General features: G+C 34.2%; 1 protein-coding gene across 1 annotated transcript in view; it reads left to right on the top strand.

Moving 5' to 3' along the window:
* The window catches only part of THSD7A (thrombospondin type 1 domain containing 7A), a 596458-nt gene that overhangs the window by 168668 nt on the left and 405364 nt on the right, over nucleotides 1–22426 (top strand). Inside the window, exon 2 of the mRNA XM_053714101.1 lies at nucleotides 12821–13652. Coding sequence (XP_053570076.1) covers nucleotides 12821–13652 — 832 coding nt within the window. The remainder of the gene's footprint in view (nucleotides 1–12820; nucleotides 13653–22426) is intronic.

The raw sequence follows: 22426 nt of genomic DNA, 5'->3' as shown, positions 1-22426 counted from the left end.
CAGTCCCTCATGTATGCTGGTTATGCTGTTTTTGAGATCAAGTGCCAGTTAACCCCATATGTGAGTCACATTTTTGTGCTTTTCACATTCTGACTGGATTGTTGTTGTTTTTTTTTTTTTTTTAAATACATATGTACACACACATACATATATAGGATTACCCAGGTAAAACTGACAATACCCCAGTGGCTGTGGGTAAAGATGTAAGATCTTACCTCAGGCTTTACCCGGGTAATCCTAGGATTACCCAAATGCTTCTGGATTAAGATACCTGCTTAAAGTTAATTACAGCGCTCAGCTGATCACATCGTTCATAACAGCTACAGACCCTAATCTCTAACCACACAAATATACGGTGCACTGTAATTCTCCCATCTTCAATATTTTTTTTGCCTCTGCCTGGGGGGGTTCAAGGGGGCGGTGCAGCGCCGATCCTCTGGAATCCAGCCCAAGTGAACATCCTTCCCCCTTGAACCCCCCAGGCAGAGGCAAAAAAGATAGTGAAGATGGAGGAATTACAGTACAAGCATTAGCTTTGTCCAGAAGCGTTTGGGTAATCCTAGGATTATCTATCTATATACCTTTTTAAATAACCGGAATTAATTTCCAAAGTGAAAAAAGCACTCATAAGACTTCTTAAAAAAGTACAAAATTTACTAACCCATTATAAAAATTCAGGTAATTTTTATATTGCATTACTGTTGTATTTTTTTAAGAAGTAGTCAGTAGTCCTTAGACGAGCCTGTGGTTTGAGGCCTATATAAGCAAAGGAAGCATACAAACATAGCCCAGTAACATTTGCACCAGAGCAATATCAAGCTAATAAGATGCACTTACAAGATGAAATGCACCTCCAGGTGCAATACCAACTAACTGGGACCTCACAGCCGCCCAGTAGACTGTAAACTTTAGATAGTTTACAGTTGGTATTGCACCTGGAGGTGCATTTCATCTTGTAAGTGCATCTTATTAGCTTGATATTGCTCTGGTGCAAACGTTACTGGGCTATGTTTGTATGCTTCCTTTGCTTATATAGGCCTCAAACCACAGGCTTGCCTAAGGACTACTGATTGGATCTCTACTGGTGGATATCAGTGAGCTGGACCTCTGTGAAGCTCCAGTCTGCTCCATTAGCACCACTGGGTGCGCTTTGTTTGTGAGTATACTCATATATTTATACTTGAATATACCCTTTCTTGGTTGTACTAGGCCAGAGCTGCCTCACTTATTTTGGACTTTCTTTGCTCATATTTTATATTGGTATATGGACAAATAATTGTTTGCTTTTTGTATATGTTCTATATATTTTTTTATCTTTTTAATTGTATGTTATTTGTTATTTTTTGCTGATTATTGTTTTATTTGATATCTAGTCACTAGAAGGCGCCCCCTGAGGGTGTGATATATGTTTGCATATATCACACTCTATATCATAATTTATTTAACAAAAATAAAGCCAAAATGGAACACCTTATGATTCAATAGCTTGTTGAGCACCACCTTTAGCAGGAATAACTTGAAATAATCGTTTTCTGGATGACTTTATCAGTCTCTCACATCACAACGTTGCTTCAGTTCATTGAGGTTTGCGTGCATTTGTTTATGCAGAGCTCTCTTAAGGTCCCACCACAGCATTTGAATCAGTTTAAGATCTGGACTTTGACTGGGCCAGACCTGAAAAGGACCAGATGATTGTTATTATGTCCTGACACATAAAACCATATAATTCAGAGGTTGTACATTATTTTACACATGACTGTTATTTTACCAAAAAATCAGATGTACATATATATATATATATATATATATATATATATATATACAGTATATACTGTGCATATTTAAGAATAAATAGAACATTTTCTTTTGTGTCGGGTTTAGCGCTCTTAAATGAACATGTTCAGGTTAACATGTGAGTATGGGTGTTATGTTTTTTGTTTGTTTTTTTGCAGTTTGCACGCTCCATTGAAGTCTATGGTAGAATATGTTAACGCATTCACGATATTTGAAGTTTAACTTTTTGCGTGTGCTGGGTTTCGCTTATGCACAAACTTTTTACTATTAACTTGTAATATCAGCACAACATGACGCTCACTAAAAGCCTCCGTCTAGTGAAGTTAAGTTGCGAGCACAAAATAGAGCTACCCTCGTAATCTAGGTCTACATCAGCTAAGGGAAATATTATTTATAGCATTTTATTTTATTAACCATTTATCTTGCTCATTTAATATACTTGACATTTGATTTGGCTGATCTAGCTGGGATGTTTAACATTTTATTATACTTTTTTATTTTGCATATGTCACCTTTATATGCGTTGTGTAATAGTTGATATGGCTTTATAGAGTGCACATTCACAGTGGTACACTATATTTCCTTGATTATCATATCAACCATTTTGATGTGGAATTCAAGGACTGTGGGTGCTGCAGCAGTGTCAGTGTTGTCCATGTTGGAATTGAGGAGCAGTTTTCACCATGAGTCAGTTTAAATGTGTGGTTGGTTAACTCAAGGAAAGAGTCTTAGTGGTCCATGGGTGTGGCTGGGTAGTTCAAAATAGGTGCATTTCTGGGCAGAGAAAGAGCACTGCAGGACATATTTTCAAATCCTTGATAATATTACAGTTTGAACTCTCAGATGCTTCCTCACATTTTACCTGATACCACATTGCTTTTTTTATTTACTGATATTTGCATCAAGCACATTAAACCAAACATTTGTTCTCCTCATAAAATATTTCATTAAGGAAGATAAATCCACATCACAATGTATAGTCATTATTTATCTTTACCTGCTTTTGTAGTAAAATATCTTTGAAAAAGGGCCTTGTTCTGCTCCCTCCAGAGAAGCTGACATGCCTTTGTCACACCCTTCTATACAGTGATTGGCTAGCTCAGAGCACAAGCTGAATTCTATCTGTCTCTAATTATGTGAATATGGATTCCCCCAGGCTTTTCAAAAAGTGTGTACCTAAATTGCTCTTGATTTTTAAAACCTTGTAAATTGTGTTAGCAAAATAACAGTTAAATCATTGCAAAAATCTTTATTTTATTTTTTTATTAAGTGTTTAGTCACTAATATATTCTATGTTTAATGCCCATTTCAATAAATTAGAAGGAAAATCCTGGAGAAACCTTTAGCAGTGGCTCTGTACCCTGAGTATTCTTGTAGTAACACCAGCACCAGTTTCTTGATATAAACTTTTATTGTGGTTACATTAGAAACAGCAACGTTTCGTGGTAAACCCACTTAATCATGAGCAGGATTAAGTGGGTTTATCATGAAACGTTGCTGTTTTTAATATTGGAACTCTGTACCCTGAGTGTTACAGGTACCTCAGCCAGAGACAAATAATCTATATAACCATATATTAACCCTTTGAGCTCCATTTAAAGGGACACTGTACCCAAAAATTTTCTTTCGTGATTCAGATTGAGCATGACATTTTAAGCAACTTTCTAATTTACTCCTATTATCAATTTTTCTTCATTCTCTTGGTATCTTTATTTGAAATGCAAGAATGTAAGTTTAGATGCCGGCCCATTTTTGGTGAACAACCTGGGTTATCCTTGTTGATTGGTGGATAAATTCATCCACCAATAAAAAAAGTGCTGCCCAGAGTACTGAAACCAAAAAAAGCTTAGATGCATTCTTTTTCAAATAATGATAGCAAGAGAATGAAGAAAAATTGATAATAGGAGTAAATTAGAAAGTTGCTTAAAATTGCATGCTCTATCTGAATTACAAAAGAAAAAAATTGGGTACAGTGTCCCTTTAAGAATCTGCAAATGTAACTTTAGAGCACCATCTGCAGCCAATAGCTAAGAAGCAGTGGTCATCAGACCACTACTTCTTAACTTTCTACAGAAAGTACATTTAGGCATTTTTCAATCCCCCCGGATAGTCCCTACCCTCACACAATTGGCTGCCGGAAAGCAAGGGGTGGTGTGGCACAAGCACTGGCTTGTGCAATGGTAAATGTGGGCAGCATATTGCCGGGTGAACGGGGCGGAGATGTCTGCCCTTGTCCGTCCGGTCGTTCTTAAATGGATCCCAAAAGGTTAATTTGTGATTCATTCCTGGTTTGCATTCAGCCATCTTACAAAATGGAAAATAAACTTACCTTTTTAATGTTCCAATAGTTCTAAGTTAAAAACCAAAAGGAGTTGCAGTGATTGGGAAGAGCCTATTCAGTTTAAAATAATAACAAACTAAAGTAATTTTATCAGAATGTTCACCTTAGTACTATACAAGTTAAAGAAGCATTTGACTATGACATCCAGAAAAAACATTTAAAATAAATAAATATTAGTGCCAGAGCAGGTGAGGGGGGATAGATGCTCTAAGGGAAATGAAAAGTGGATAAAGACAGAGCTGCATAAAATATTGACTTTGATGTTAACTTCACTGAACAATTTTACTTTGATGTTGACTTCAAACTGTGTTGGTTTCCCCTGTGAATGATTTGAAACCTAGAATGATCGAGTTATTGGCAACTTCACTTGTTCAAACCAATCATCATTTTTTTTTAATTGCAGAATTATTTTAGCACGTGAAAAATTATATTTAGTGTAGGCTGTAGATTGAAAAAAAATGTTGGCTGACCTGAGAATTTCATTTTAAACTCCAATGAATCCTTCACATTGGATGTACTTTAAAAAAAAAATATTCTGCTATGTCTCTTGCTTTTAGTTTTATCTCTTTTTTAATTTTTCAGTGCCATAAAATCTGTTTAAGAGAAAATATGATATATATATATATATATATATATGTATATATTTATGTGTGTGTATGTATACATATATATACTGTGTGTATGTATGTGTGTATATATATATATTTATATAATTCTAAACAGACCAGCACTCCAGAATCCAGAAATTCAATCACCTGGTGTGCAACAGAAAGAATGCACAGTATCCAAAAAAGAGTGCACTCTTATCTTATTATCTTTATATGTCTGAGGAAGGGGTTAAACTCCCCGAAAACATTCACATTTAAGGATAAAAAATGTGTTAAAAATCCTGGTGAGTGCACTCTTTTTTGGATACTATATATTTATATTTATATATACACACACGTAAAGGAAGCAATCCTCCAAATGGTAGTTTTAGTTTAAATAGTTACTTTAAAATCTATCATTTCTAAACCTCTGAAGTGGAACATAAAACCCAACATTTTTCTTTTATGATTCAGTTCAATTTTATAGAACTTTCTAAATTACTTCTATTATCAAATTTTCTTAATATGCTTCGTATTTTTTGTTTAAAAGCAGGGACATAAGCTCAGGAGCGTGCATATGTCTGGAGCGCTTTATGGCAGCCCTATTTCCTGTCATGTAGTGCACCAGACACCTATCTAGGTATCTCTTCAAAACCTCACTGGCATCATAATCTTTGTGATTTTTTTTAGACTTTGTATCGTAATGTAGAAGTCTCTGTTTCACATAAAGAACACTACATAACAACATAAACATTCCTCAAGATAAAATTTGTGTTTCTAATTTTTTTAAGGGCCTCGCCGTACTGGCGAGACTTTTTTGAATATCTCACCTGAGCAGCCAGGTTTTGAATGTCAGGCCCCAGCAAAGATTTCCATAGGAACAAAGCAAATTTGATAATAGAAGTAAATTGGAAACTTTTATAAAATTGTATTCTTTGGGCTCCATGTACGAAGCAGCAAAAGCTGCTCCGAAGCCCTTGCGGGGCAGGTTCACATATGCAAAAAGGTGGCGAGAGAAAATCTGATTGACAGCCAATTCAGTTGCAAAATTGGTCGTGCGAATAAAGGGGCGGGCATTACACACTCCGATGAGTGTGTAAGGATACATACGGGCCAGCGGGTCAACAGATCCGCTGCCCGTGTGTAGCGCAGGCGGGCGGACAGCTTTGCCCGGTGAGAAGCTGTCCGCCCGCCGGTTAGTACATGGAGCCCTTTATCTCAAAGAAAATGTTTGGGTTTCATATCCCTTTAAAACTATTTATTAATAAGTGAACAATAATTTAGAGCTTCATTTTGTGTTTGTGAAAATGAAATAAACAACATAAACAAAATCTGTGATTTATGGTCTTTATGAATCATGTCAGTGTTGTTTTTAATTATATTTGTGTCCCCTACTGTAATTGGCACTGTTGTCAGTATGAAGTAATATTTTAAAGCCATTCCATTATGTCAACAGACGTTAATTGTATTCACATTTCATTGTTGTCTCTTTGCTAGAGATGCTTGTATATTGTCATTCACATTTCTATGAATAAAGAAACTCAGTTGCAATTCAGCAGAAAAGTATGGAATTTAGTAGATATGGAAAGAACCAATTTAGTGATGAATTGAAGTGTTCCTAAACACAAAATACTTGTCATTTGTGACATTATGATAAATAAAGCTCCTTAATAATGCACAAAGCGGTGATGGAACTAAAAGGCAAATATGCTGCTAGAATAACGACACCATTCATTGATCTTTTTTAAAAATATTGACAGCATTTTCACATTTACAGCAACCTAAAAAAGTACTGGATATCAATGTGCTCTTGTGATATAGCAGACTCAACAACAATCTCTCTGGATATTGGTGTTAATTATGAAAATAATAATATAAATAGGAGCTGCCCATAACAGAGATTTTTTTTTACTTCCATGTTTAATTTATGATGTTAAAAAGCTGATTAATAAAGGTTCAAATTGTTGTCATGTATCATCAGTAATTATTTGTTTCCTGAGCTGGTAGTATGAAGATGGTATAAATATTTATACCTACCATCGGCCCTAATAGTGTATTTAGTTTATGTGCTGCCCAAGGGAAGTCTGCTGACACCATTCGCTGTGTTCTCTTCAGGATCCAAATAATGGGCACACCACTTGGCTGATTTTACTGGCCAAGAAAAAAGGGGGTGGCATATGAGGCGCTAAAAAAGCACTAGAGTTTAATGATCTATGGAGGGGTGTATAGGGTGTATCTTCCCTTTAACTTCAAAAGAAAATATTGCTATAGTTAAGAAAGTATTGCTATATTCACAAGCAAAGAGACATTGCTACTGTTATAAGCAAACATATACTATCATTATTATAAGCAAAGAGGCATTGCCACAATTACAAAGAGAGTTTGTCAGAACTTAACCATTCGAGTTTGGACTCTAAATGCGCTAGGAATAGCGATTTTTAAGTTTACTTATAGCCAATAACGCATTCAATTGGTTGATTTCTATGTAATTTGTTTATGCAATTTTTTATATTGTGTTTTTTATGTATATGCTGGCCTAGCTTCAGTGAAAGCCATTTTTTAGTGCTGCAACACTTTTTACTTGTTTCTATTTTTCATTTTTAAGAAGCTAACCGTATCTACTTTATATTATTGTGGAAACTTTTATGTTGTATAATAAATTGATGTAGAACATTGCTTAACCTCATTAAGTTTTTTTCTATATACCTGAACACATTTTCTATCTCATTTGATTCTAATAAAGGTCTGATTTATTGCTCAAATATTGAACGGTAACTGGAGATAGTTATATATAAGGAAAATCTTTTTAATTTAAAGGGAAGATACACCCTATACACCCCTCCATAGAGCATTAACCTCTAGTGCTTTTTTGCGCCTCATCCCCCCCCCTTTTATCTTGTATACACTTCACTATCTAGAAAGGAGATAGACTGAAGAAGAGGCATAGAAGTTATTTACTCTAGCACTTTTTTATTTACTGATTTTACTGGCCACCCATTTAAAATTTAAGACAATATTAAAGGGACAGTAAATAATGATACAGATTTTTTTTTTCCATCTGTGGCCGATTAAGGGCAGATATAAATAAGCTTGTTCCATGAGCCAACCAACTGTTGTGAAATAAACCTGAGCCTACAACATTCTACACAACAACTAAGTATGACGGAGGCAGTCCAGACTTTCTGGGGGGAAAGCAACAAATGCAATTTGTAGATATATCATACAACAAAAGCAGGAATAATCATTATTGAATAGACATTACAGAGTTGTTTTATTTTCCTTAAATAGGCGATTGTTCTATCATGTCTGTGAAGGAACAGCAGTTATAACATTTTTGCCAATATAAATGTTCAGTAAAATCTGCTTAAATATGAATCTAATACTGTAGAATCTGTTGGGTTTTGTCTTTTTTACTAATCCTTATTGGCCGATAAGGGCAACTTTTTGTTTTGTTTGATAGGTTTAAAGGGACATGATAGAACATGCAATTTCAAACAAGTTTCAAATTTACTTCTATTATTAAAGTGACCATATTTTCTTGGTATTCTTTGTTGAAAAACATACCTCACAAAAGAGCATACCTCTCATACAAGAGTATACCTCACATAAAAGTATCCCGTGCATGAAGACAAAACAACGGTGAAATTCAAGAGCGTCTGGGATAAGCATAAGGCTATCTTATGACCTAACTAAGTTTACATGAAATTAAAGGAAACATGGGCAGACTTGATGGGCCCAGGGTTCTTATCTGCTGTCAAGATGTGCGTTTCGAAACCTAGGTTGCTCAGGAGCATGGTCATGTCTTGAACACTACATGACAGCAGTGTTTTCTTTGGCACACATTGCTAGCCCTGTAGTATTCAACAATGTATATCATGAAAACCTTGTTACCTAAACTGCTTCCTCCTAGTGCTTAGAATACAAGCATGCTCTTGAGAGTACCTAAGTAGGTTCTTACACAAAGAATCCATAAAGAACAAAGTAAAATTGATGAGAGAAGTTGTTAATCACATGCTCTATTCGAATTATGAAAGTTACATTTTAACTTTACTGTTCCTTTAATACTTAAATTATGCATAACAATTGTCTGAGAATAAAAGTTGTGTTGGTGCTAATTATAGATCTTATATTGTTTTAAATATCATTATTATAATGTATTTGTAAAGCATAATGATAGATAATGTTCATGTATAATCAGATATATATTAACTAATATACATTTCATATTAAGTGAAGAGCTATTATTAACAATACCATGAAAACTGCATCGTGTATATAGATGTGTAGTTTGATTTTCAGAAAAATTATTTTAAAATTGTATCAGATGGATTATCAGGAAATTATACATTTATTGGGTATTTCTTAATGTGTGTTAAAGGGACATTAAAACTCCAAAAATGTGTTTCATGATTCAGAGCTTAGAATTTTAGAAACTTTCCAATGTATTTCTATTATTAAATGTGCTTAATTCTCTTGAAATACTTTTTGAAAGAGCAGTAATGCAATACCGGAGCTAACTGGATATATTGGGTGAGCCAATGAAAACAGGCATATATGTGCAGCCACCAATAAGCAGCTAGCTCCTAGTAGTGAATTGCTGCTTCTGAGCATACCTATGCATGTTTTTCAACAAATGATACTAAGAGAATGAAGCAACTTAGATAAAGAAGTACATGGGAACGTTTTTTAAAACTGCACGTTATCTGAATCATGAAGGAAAAGTTTTGGGTTTTATGTCTCTTTAAAGGGACAGTCAATCCCTTTATTACCCATTCCCCAGTTTTGCAATACCAACACTGTTATATTAATACACTTTTTACTTCTGTGACTAACTTGTATCTAAGCATCTTCTGACCGCCCCTAATCACATGACTTTTAGTTATTATCTATTGACTTGCATTTTAGCCAATTAGTGCAGTGTCTGCCACTAGCCACGAGCGTGATCACAATGCTATCTATATGGCCTACATGAGCTTGCTCTCCCGTGCTGTGAAAAGTAAATAAAATAGAGGCGGCCTTCAAGGGCTTAGAAATTATCATCTGTGCCTTCCTAGGTTTGCTTTCAACTAGAATACCAAGAGAACAAAGCAAAATTGTTGATAAAAGTAAATTGTAAAGTTGTTTAAAATGACATGCCCTATTTGAAAAATGAAAGTTTTTTGGACTTGACTGTCCCTTTAAGGTTTTTCATTTCTTTCATTATAATTGAATTGATGAACCAAGCTATTGAAATGTATTTTTATATATTTGTATTGCACTTTATTATTTTGAATCATTCAGGAACGCACAAAGTGTCAGTCATTCATGCTGAGCATGGCAGAGATTTACTTGTATGCAAAAAAAATTATTTAAAAGTAAATTAAACAAACACAGTTCTTCCCCAGGTGCAGCATTGTGATAAGACATGACTACAATATGTCTTCTCTGGAGTGAACATGGCTATGTTTGCTGAATTGAGATTAAATTGTTGGTCTTTGCTTAAAGGGACATTCAACACTGCCCACAACATTAATCTATGTTTCAAAACTAAATAAAACGATCAAGCTGCAAGGTGCCCCCTTTCTCTTACTTACCACCTTCTCTGTTGAATCGTCATTGTTATCTTCCAAATTGGTGTCCTAATATGTCTTCCTAACTCCCCCCACCGTGACGTCTTCGCCTTCTTTCTCAAACTAGCAGCCAATGAGAGCCCATTCCCCGGACTGCAATCCAAGCGCGTTCACGGCCGTTAGCGCATGCGCAATATACTAGGAACACTAAAAGCGGAACCAAAATAATCAAAGTTGTTTCCGTTACGCTGATATTACTTACAGTAAGATAATCGGAACGGAAACAACTTGGGTTATTATGGTTCCGCTTTTAATGTTCCTATTGCATCGCGCATGCGCTAACGCCCGTGAACGCGCTGGGATTGAAGTAGGAGAAATGAGATAGAACTGCCGGCTAGTTTGAAGAAGACGAGCTGTACGTCACAGTGGGGGGAGTTAAGCAGCCATATTAGGAGACAAATTTTGAAGTTATCGATGAGGATTGAACAGTGAAGGCAGTAAGTAAGAGAGAGGGGGAACGTTGAAACTTGCTCTTTATACTTAGTTTAGAAACTTAGATTATTGTTGTGGGCAGTGTTGAATGTCCCTTTAAGTATGTCATTTTATTACTTTTTTACTTCATCTATGCTGGAGTTCCTAAAGAGAGCTTATGTCATTTTCTTAAACTGTAAAACTCACTTGTACTTGTGCATGGAGTACAGTGTATAAAACTGTGATCTTGTTATATTTGAAAGGTCAATAAGAGATAAGCCAAGGTGTAATCTTGCTGAAATAGAAAGAGAATTGCATTCAACAATCACCATATATTTATTATGTAGGTATGAGGGAAGTCTTTGAAGCTATGATTTAAAAGTAATCAGCGTTGAACACCAAAAGTCGTTTTTATGAGCTTAATCTAGCTTGCCAGCTGGGTGCACAGACAAGCATGGAAGTGCCGGATGGCAATTTACAAGCCATGAATTTGGTCTACCAGCATCGTTTTGATGGTTTTGTGAATGATAGAATTAGTATCAATTAGTAATCCAAAATGAAATGGTCAAGGGTCCAACTTAATATGTAAATTAATTTTATACATTCATAATAAACAAATATTATTAAATAAAGAATAGTATACATTTTTCAGAAAATATTTTTCTGTGTTTGAGCTCTATTGTAATTGCACTTTCCTTGTCTAGAAAGCAGTGATGGAATTTATCAGTAAAAATTGAAGACTGATATATGCTTTAAATGTAAATGTCTTTGCAGCAACACGTTAGGCATTTTTGGTATTTATACATAGTATATATTAGAAGTGTGCACGGGCTAAAAGTTCAGTTTGAATTAATCTTTTGGGCTGAATATTCAGAAAATCTAGCTTTCCCATATTTGGATGCTGTTCTATTTGGTATTTTTTTATTATTTTAAACAAAATGAACACTGAATATTCGTTGAACAGTTACATTCTTTTTCGTTAAACAAAAGCTTACCTGTAGTGTTACATATTTATCTCTAGCTCGCTGGAGAGTTGTGCTAATCCCAACTCTTCTTCACAGAGCCTTGGGGCATGTTACTAGGAGGCTTATCACCTTCACCATTAGTGCATGCCCTGGTATCCGACACACTAAGCCTCTCATTAGCGCACCTCGGGGATCTGTTAAAAAGGGTTGGGATTACCATGGCTGCAGCTGGGGCAGAAGGCATCTGCCTTCATATGGCAAGGCAGCACTAATCATGCTCCCTTACCATACAAAAGTAGAGATAGAAGGATGACTTCTCAAAAGTGTAGTCCAAAATACTTTAATTGGTACAGGTTCAGACAGTAAAAATCACATTTTACTGTCTGAACCTGTACCCATTAAAGTATTTTGGACTACACTTTTGAGGAGTCATCCTTCTATCTCTACTTTTGTACTATTACGTTGGAGTGTGGCAGTCACTTTAAAAGGATTACACTCACCTCTGTGAGGATTTATGCTGTATGCTGGACTCTATTCAAATTTTCCCTTACCATACAAAGCCAGATTGCCAATTGTTACAGAGAGTTACAATTGTCTGTGTCACTCTCGGTAACAATCCTCTGCTAGTGTCGGTGGGAGCAGTGACAGGGAGACAGGTGGGCAGCCCAGTGGAGGAGGGGAGAGGGGCGTGGTCTCTAAATGTAAGGCAGGGGAGAAGGAGGGATTGGTCCCAACACTATCAAACAAGGCGGGGGGGACCCTATGCTACCGAAAAAAGGTGATCTTGGAGGGGGGCCCCTACAATACAGGAATACAAATTGCCAGTAACAAATATGGTAGGAGGGTAAAAAAGCTGTTGGGGGGAGTCAGGGAGGTGGGTGGCTGGGTGAGGAGATTTCCCTACACTACACATATTTTTAAATATATATTAAAAAAACAAAAACCTAAATGGCATACTAGCAGTGCCTAAGATGGTGGTGACCAGATGTTTTACATATTGGTCCATAACTAAGCTATTGTAGTTATTGGTCTAGTAACTAACATATTACATAATATGTATTGCTAATAATTTTATCTCAATTGAATTATAATCTGTTTTTTTTATTTCTCTAGGTCCATGGGGCAGATGCATGGGAGATGAATGTGGTCCAGGAGGTATTCAGACAAGAGCAGTATGGTGTGCACATGTGGAGGGATGGACAACTTTGCCTACAAACTGTATACAGACAGATAGGCCTGAAAATCAACAAAACTGTTTTCGAGTTTGCGACTGGCACAAGGAATTGTATGACTGGCAACTGGGAAGCTGGAATCAGTGCAGTCCAGTAATATTAAAAAGCCCAGATAAACCTGCAGAATGCATTAAAGGTGAAGAAGGAATTCAAACAAGAGAAGTAACTTGTCTCCAGAAAGCATCTGGAACAGAAGCAGATGATAGCATATGTGAATACTTTGAGCCAAAGCCTCGATTAGAGCAAGGATGTCTAATTCCCTGTCCTCAGGATTGTATTGTGTCAGATTTTTCTCCATGGTCTGAATGTTCCAAAACATGTGGAAGTGGATTACAACATAGAACACGACATGTAGTTGCAATGGCTCTGTTTGGTGGATCAGCCTGTCCTAACTTAACAGAATTTCATGTCTGCCAGTCATCTCCTTGTGAGGGTGAAGAAAACATGTACAGCTTGAATGTAGGACCCTGGAGTTCATGTTCAGTGTCCCTTTCTAGGCATGTGAGACAGGTTGGGAAACGTGGAAAGAACAGAGAACGTGTAAAAGAGAGAGAAAAGGTGGTCAAAGACCCTGAAGCACGTGAGCTAATAAAGAAGAAAAGAAATCGAAATAGAAAGAATAGACAGGAAAACAGACACTGGGATATACATATCGGATATCAAACAAGGCTTGTTACTTGCATGCACAAAAATGGAAAAACTGCTGCACTGAGGTAAGGTGTTTTAAGAAATATAATCATAGGCCAGTAAAAGGCTTGATAAAAATTCTCAGACCTTAGCTTCATTAAATTGTTTTGAATAATTCCCTTTTAGGTATTTTGCATATTGCTCAGGTTTTAAAATAATGTATTGATACTAGAGGTTGCATGGCTATGTGAATAAACATGAGTTTCGCTAAAGGGATACTAAAGTCAAAATGCTTATTTTATGATTTACATAAAGTACGCAATAAAACAATCCAGTTTACTTCTATTATCAAATTCTGCACATTCTTTTTCTATGCTTAATTTCTGGGACACCAGCTGCTACTGAGCATGTGTAAGAGTTTACAGTGTATACATATATGAATTTGTTACTCACTAATGTCTGACACATTATACAGGGTGCAGGAAAATGGAAGAAATTTCAAATTTATCAAAAAACAAATCTACTACTCATTTGAATTTCAGAGTTAGGGTCTGATGAACAAAATGCAAATTGGAATGCAAACAAAAAACGGATATTCATTTATTTTCATGAAATTAATATCCAAATGAATGCACCAACTAAATTTAAAAAAAACAAAGAAATATTGACGAAATTCATCAGTATTAATTTGTTTTCTTTAAATTACCTTTGGGGGTTAAAATAATTGTAGCGCACTGGAGAGCCACACTAATCCTGGCCTTTCTTCTTAGAGCCTCGGGCTGCGATTATAGGAGACTTAGCGCTGTGGATCACAAGGCCATCTATATAGGAGAAGGTCCTTTAGCACAGGCCCTTTTAGCTGCCACAGTGTCTCATGTTAGTGCAGTCCGGGGATCTAAGAAGAACGATCAGGATTAGCGTGTCTCTCCAGTGTGCTAGAGGTATACATTTTCACCTGTAGCAAAGCAAAAGAACATATACATTTATTGAAAACAAATTTAAATGTTCCACGGATATTCATTATTTGTTTAATTTAAAACAAAACTAATACCAAATAGTGCAGCAGATGAATATTCCAGAAAACTAAATTCCACCAAATTTTCGCCCCAAAATCTTTGAATAAACCAAATTTTTAACGGTTCACATGTCTATTATTTGCTAAACAAGTGATCCTCATAATCCCTTCTCTTAAAGAACCAACCCTATGTGTTTTAAAGGTAACTACATCCATTCGGACATAATCAACTTTTGCATGTTTTACTACAAAAAAATAAATTATTAATATATTCCCTGATATCATTTTAGTTTATTTGTTTTTTTGGTTTCAGAATTCAATGTCCCAAATTAAAGAAAAAAAAGCCTATCTCAGGTTTGTTAAAATTTAAATCTGGGTGGCAAAACGTATGCCCAAATTGAAAATAATCTTTTGAAAAATTTGCAAAATATGCCATGTTGAGCACTCATTGCATTGTTTCTCCAGCCATGTACTAGAGATTAATTTAGAGGTTCTCCCTGGGATTTAATCCATGTTTCATGGTTTTACTTTCTTCTAAAGTTAAAGGAATAGCCTAGTCAAAATTAAACTTTTGTGATTCAGATAGATATCAATTTTTCTTCATTTTTGGTATTTTTATTTGAAACAGCAAGAATGTAAGCATAGGAGCCGGCCCATTTTTGGTTCAGCACCTGGGTAGCAAGCACTACCCAGGTGCTGAACCAGAAATGTTCTGGCTTCTAAGCTTACATTCAAATAAAGATATCAAGAGAATGAAGAAAAATTGATAATAGGAATAAATTAGAAAGTTGTTTAAAATTGCATGCTCTATTTGAATCATGAAAGTTTAATTTTGACTATAATATTCCTTTAAATCATATTATACAAATAACATTATAATAAATTATATTGATACACTATTACAATAGTATTTTTTACATATATAAATGTTATCATGCTTTTTACTAAATAATTTAGTGTAGCAACATATTTCTAAAAGAAGCACTACATTGCTACTTTGACTATGCAAAATTTCACTTCACAGGCAGAGTAACCTCATTTCACCACTGACCCCCATTGCTGCTCAATACATCTAAGAGAGAATAAAATTGAAACATTTGTTTCAATTAGTGAAGTTGATGAACCCCTGCAATGAGGTAGTCAGTCTACAATATTCAACTCTTTTGAAGCCCAAGTGGATGCAGAAAAACAGTTTTTTTCAGGAGAGGTAGCCACTTTGCATGCAAGAGTTAATTACCCTATGCTGAGTTGATAACACATAAATCCCAGACTTGGTGACATTTAGATCTTAATAGCAGAAACACAAGTGTTCTTTGAAAGCATAAGAATCTGCAGGATTTAAAATTTAAACAATTTATCTATATAGTTTTCAAATATTTAATATGTGTCTCACACTGTCCAAATACATTGTATAAATGAGTATTTGTGGATCTGAGAGAAATTCCTAGCAGTGGCATGTTGGATAAAGGTCTGCTGTATTGAATAAGTAGCTATACAGTCAATTTAAAATGTTTTACTTATTTCAAATTAACAACATCTGTTTCTTTATTTTTCAGACATATAATACACCAACAAGCTGTCCTATGAATATTGGTCATAAACATAAGTCCAGACACTGAATATTAAAATGATACCCACCAATATACAATATTTATAATAAATTGAAAAGATGATAAATTCATCTTCGAAAATATTATAGGTGGAATACTCATGTTTGGACTTACAATTATGTGCTCGGTCAGACTAGATGGGCCATGTATGGAACACATAATTTATTAAAACTAGAAGACTATAAATGTATAAAAATAGACATTTGATAAAAATATATAAGAATATCTATATATATTGATTACAAAAGTATGACGATAGACATATTTGGATATTAGCTGAACTCTCAACTTGTGATCTGGTAAAGTATAAGCAATTGTATACTTAATATTTAAATCAAGGTACTCTAAAGCTATTGCTGTAGTCTAATTGTAGCCAATGATTTAAAAGGATATTTGCATTTTAATGCATGTTTCACAGTCTTGATCCAGAAATAAATATACTAGCGCTAAGTCAATTGTTATTGAGAAGATGGACAGGCATTCATTTTTATTAAGATATTTGTATCTATAGTTACATATTTTAGAATTTGTTTTATTGTGGCTGAATACAAGGTTATTCCAGGCCAGACATATTGGAATATAAATTGGCTGTTAAATTATTAATATATATAATTTCTGGTGTTTTAATTGAAGTTATATAGAACCATTTGTGGGCTAAATAGTTTAATTGTACTTTTCTGGAAGTTATCTTAAATTATTGTTTAAAGGGACATAATACTCATAAGCTAAATCACTTGGAACTGATGCAGTATAATTGTAAAAAGCTGACAGGAAAATATCACTTGAGCATCTCTATGTAAAAAAGGAAGATATTTTAACCTCACAATTTCCTCAGCTCAGTAGAGTAAGTTCTGTGTAAAAAGTTATACTCGGCTGCTGCCCAGCTGCAGGTAAAAAAAATATAAAAAATGAAGAAATGAACAGCAGCTAATCAGCATCAACAGTGCTGAGGTCATGAACTCTTTTACTGTGATCTCATGAGATTTGACTTAACTCTCATGAGATTTCATAGTAAACTTCCTTAAACTGAATAGGGAAATAAGATGAGTGTGCACGTAAGCTCACTCCCTTAGCTGTCCCGGGACAGACATACTGATTTTCTGCTTAGAAGTCCGTTACAATGGGATGTGGCTACTGAGGAATTTTTGAGGTAAAATATCTTTCTTTTTTACATAGAGATGTTCAGGTGATATTTTCTAGTCAGCTTTTTAAAGCTATGCTGCATCACTTTCAAGTGTTTCAACATTTGGGTATCATGGCCCTTTAACTAAGCACTGTTAAGTTAGCAGTCCATATCCTGGTATTTTTATTGTGGTATTTTAATGCGATTCATTTTGGAGATATATTTTTTATGATCTGTTGTATAGAATATTGAAACGGAATAAGTGTGCATAATTGATTCATAATCTAGTTTCTACGTAAATATAATTCAAGGTGTATATAAATTAACTAATCTAAGAACTAAGGAATAAATATTGATTTTAATAAATATATTGTTAAGTATATATATATATACATTTTAATTGGAGGTTACTTTAAAGATAATAATAAATAAATGATATTGTAGCCCTAGTATATACCGACATATATATATATATATATATATATATATATATATATACTGTTATATATATATATATATATGTATATATATATATATATATATATATATATATATAAATAAAATTATTGCACAATTTAGACATTATTTATACTAGACATTATTTACCCTAGACATTATTTTTCGGCAATACAGTATTTTATCATAAATTGTACCTTTATTTTTTATATATTTTTTTTAAAGTTTTAAATTTTTATTGAGCTTTTGTAAAAAAGTACAAACTTTTCCATATGGTTACAAAAGGTAAGAAAAACAAAGAAAGGTACAATGCACGGTTTTAAGTGAGCAATTTTAACATGAGATACATCCTGAGCGGCAGAATGTAGAAAACTATAATTCCCTGGACTGAATGTCACAAGAGAGTCCAAGTGTCAGTCCCAAGAGTAGTAAATGTGTTTTCCTTTGAAGGGATAGGAAAAGTTTGTCCATTGAGGTCCTTTCTTTTAACATATTGATTATAAGTAACATCTAGAGAACTCTGTTTTCAGAAATCTTTTTGCAAATTTAACTGTGAAGTCCAATCTTCCTATACATAAAGACGTGTGCATATCCATCTCCTTACAGCCTTCTCAAGGATTCAGCACACAAATTAGAACATAATATGTAACATTGAATCATTAATCTAACATCCTGAAATCTAAAAAGTACCGAGCGGGCCCCGGATAGATCCTCCCCCTCCCCCCCTCCATGGGTACCTGGCCGTTAAGTGTTGTTCAGCTTGTGTTGTCAACATGTTTTTTCCCCGACCACATTGCCAGCATTGTCTTGTGTACTTCTAGCTGGCCTGTTAAGACATAGTGATATCTCTCTAGTTGTAGTGTGGTGTCTACCCTTTTTTTCCATTCTGCCTTAGAAGGTATATGAGTAGATTTCCAGTTCATAATACTCATAAGCTAAATCACTTGGAACTGATGCAGTATAATTGTAAAAAGCTGACAGGAAAATATCACTTGAGCATCTCTATGTAAAAAAGGAAGATATTTTACCTCACAATTTCCTCAGCTCAGTAGAGTAAGTTCTGTGTAAAAAGTTATACTCGGCTGCTGCCCAGCTGCAGGTAAAAAAAATATAAAAAATGAAGAAATGAACAGCAGCCAATCAGCATCAACAGTGCTGAGGTCATGAACTCTTTTACTGTGATCTCATGAGATTTGACTTAACTCTCATTAGATTTCATAGTAAACTTCCTTAAACTGAATAGGGAAATAAGATGAGTGTGCACGTAAGCTCACTCCCTTAGCTGTCCCGGGACAGACATACTGATTTTCTGCTTAGAAGTCCGTTACAATGGGATGTGGCTACTGAGGAATTTTTGAGGTAAAATATCTTTCTTTTTTACATAGAGATGTTCAGGTGATATTTTCTAGTCAGCTTTTTAAAGCTATGCTGCATCACTTTCAAGTGTTTCAACATTTGGGTATCATGGCCCTTTAACTAAGCACTGTTAAGTTAGCAGTCCATATCCTGGTATTTTTATTGTGGTATTTTAATGCGATTCAATTTGGAGATATATTTTTTATGATCTGTTGTATAGAATATTGAAACGGAATAAGTGTGCATAATTGATTCATAATCTAGTTTCTACGTAAATATAATTCAAGGTGTATATAAATTAACTAATCTAAGAACTAAGGAATAAATATTGATTTTAATAAATATATTGTTAAGTATATATATATACATTTTAATTGGAGGTTACTTTAAAGATAATAATAAATAAATGATATTGTAGCCCTAGTATATACCGACATATATATATATATATATATATATATATATATATATATATATAAATATATATATATACTGTATATATATATACTGTATATATATATATGTGTATATATATATATATATATAAAATTATTGCACAATTTAGACATTATTTATACTAGACATTATTTATACTAGACATTATTTTTCAGCAATACAGTATTTTATCATAAATTGTACCTTTATTTTTTATATTTTTTTTTTAAAGTTTTAAATTTTTATTGAGCTTTTGTAAAAAAGTACAAACTTTTCCATATGGTTACAAAAGGTAAGAAAAACAAAGAAAGGTACAATGCACGGTTTTAAGTGAGCAATTTTAACATGAGATACATCCTGAGCGGCAGAATGTAGAAAACTATAATTCCCTGGACTGAATGTCACAAGAGAGTCCAAGTGTCAGTCCCAAGAGTAGTAAATGTGTTTTCCTTTGAAGGGATAGGAAAAGTTTGTCCATTGAGGTCCTTTCTTTTAACATATTGATTATAAGTAACATCTAGAGAACTCTGTTTTCAGAAAACTTTTTGCAAATTTAACTGTGAAGTCCAATCTTCCTATACATAAAGACGTGTGCATATCCATCTCCTTACAGCCTTCTCAAGGATTCAGCACACAAATTAGAACATAATATGTAACATTGAATCATTAATCTAACATCCTGAAATCTAAAAAGTACCGAGCGGGCCCCGGATAGATCCTCCCCTCCCCCCCTCCATGGGTACCTGGCCGTTAAGTGTTGTTCAGCTTGTGTTGTCAACATGTTTTTCCCCGACCACATTGCCAGCATTGTCTTGTGTACTTCTAGCTGGCCTGTTAAGACATAGTGATATCTCTCTAGTTGTAGTGTGGTGTCTACCCTTGTTTTCCATTCTGCCTTAGAAGGTATATGAGTAGATTTCAAGTTCATAATACTCATAAGCTAAATCACTTGGAACTGATGCAGTATAATTGTAAAAAGCTGACAGGAAAATATCACTTGAGCATCTCTATGTAAAAAAGGAAGATATTTTACCTCACAATTTCCTCAGCTCAGTAGAGTAAGTTCTGTGTAAAAAGTTATACTCGGCTGCTGCCCAGCTGCAGGTAAAAAAAATATAAAAAATGAAGAAATGAACAGCAGCCAATCAGCATCAACAGTGCTGAGGTCATGAACTCTTTTACTGTGATCTCATGAGATTTGACTTAACTCTCATGAGATTTCATAGTAAACTTCCTTAAACTGAATAGGGAAATAAGATGAGTGTGCACGTAAGCTCACTCCCTTAGCTGTCCCGGGACAGACATACTGATTTTCTGCTTAGAAGTCCGTTACAATGGGATGTGGCTACTGAGGAATTTTTGAGGTAAAATATCTTTCTTTTTTACATAGAGATGTTCAGGTGATATTTTCTAGTCAGCTTTTTAAAGCTATGCTGCATCACTTTCAAGTGTTTCAACATTTGGGTATCATGGCCCTTTAACTAAGCACTGTTAAGTTAGCAGTCCATATCCTGGTATTTTTATTGTGGTATTTTAATGCGATTCATTTTGGAGATATATTTTTTATGATCTGTTGTATAGAATATTGAAACGGAATAAGTGTGCATAATTGATTCATAATCTAGTTTCTACATAAATATAATTCAAGGTGTATATAAATTAACTAATCTAAGAACTAAGGAATAAATATTGATTTTAATAAATATGTTGTTAAGTATATATATATATATACATTTTAATTGGAGGTTACTTTAAAGATAATAATAAATAAATGATATTGTAGCCCAAGTATATACCGACATATATATATATATATATATATATATATATATATATATATATATATACTATATATATATGTGTATATATATATATATATATATATATATATATATATATATATATAAAATTATTGCACAATTTAGACATTATTTATACTAGACATTATTTTTCGGCAATACAGTATTTTATCATAAATTGTACCTTTATTTTTATTTATTTTTTTAAAGTTTTAAATTTTTATTGAGCTTTTGTAAAAAAGTACAAACTTTTCCATATGGTTACAAAAGGTAAGAAAAACAAAGAAAGGTACAATGCACGGTTTTAAGTGAGCAATTTTAACATGAGATACATCCTGAGCGGCAGAATGTAGAAAACTATAATTCCCTGGACTGAATGTCACAGGAGAGTCCAAGTGTCAGTCCCAAGAGTAGTAAATGTGTTTTCCTTTGAAGGGATAGGAAAAGTTTGTCCATTGAGGTCCTTTCTTTTAACATATTGATTATAAGTAACATCTAGAGAACTCTGTTTTCAGAAAACTTTTTGCAAATTTAACTGTGAAGTCCAAACTTCCTATACATAAAGACGTGTGCATATCCATCTCCTTACAGCCTTCTCAAGGATTCAGCACACAAATTAGAACATAATATGTAACATTGAATAATTAATCTAACATCCTGAAATCTAAAAAGTACCGAGCGGGCCCCGGATAGATCCTCCCCCTCCCCCCCTCCATGGGTACCTGGCCGTTTAGTGTTGTTCAGCTTGTGTTGTCAACATGTTTTTTCCCCCGACCACATTGCCAGCATTGTCTCGTGTACTTCTAGCTGGCCTGTTAAGACATAGTGATATCTCTCTAGTTGTAGTGTGGTGTCTACCCTTGTTTTCCATTCTGCCTTAGAAGGTATATGAGTAGATTTCCAGTTCATAATACTCATAAGCTAAATCACTTGGAACTGATGCAGTATAATTGTAAAAAGCCGACAGGAAAATATCACTTGATCATCTCTATGTAAAAAAGGAAGATATTTTACCTCACAATTTCCTCAGCTCAGTAGAGTAAGTTCTGTGTAAAAAGTTATACTC

This window comes from Bombina bombina, chromosome 5, assembly GCF_027579735.1.
Source record: "Bombina bombina isolate aBomBom1 chromosome 5, aBomBom1.pri, whole genome shotgun sequence".
Classification (NCBI taxonomy): Eukaryota; Metazoa; Chordata; class Amphibia; order Anura; family Bombinatoridae; genus Bombina; species Bombina bombina.
The sequence above is the reverse complement of the archived record's forward strand: the minus strand, read 5'-3'. Positions and strand labels throughout refer to the sequence as shown.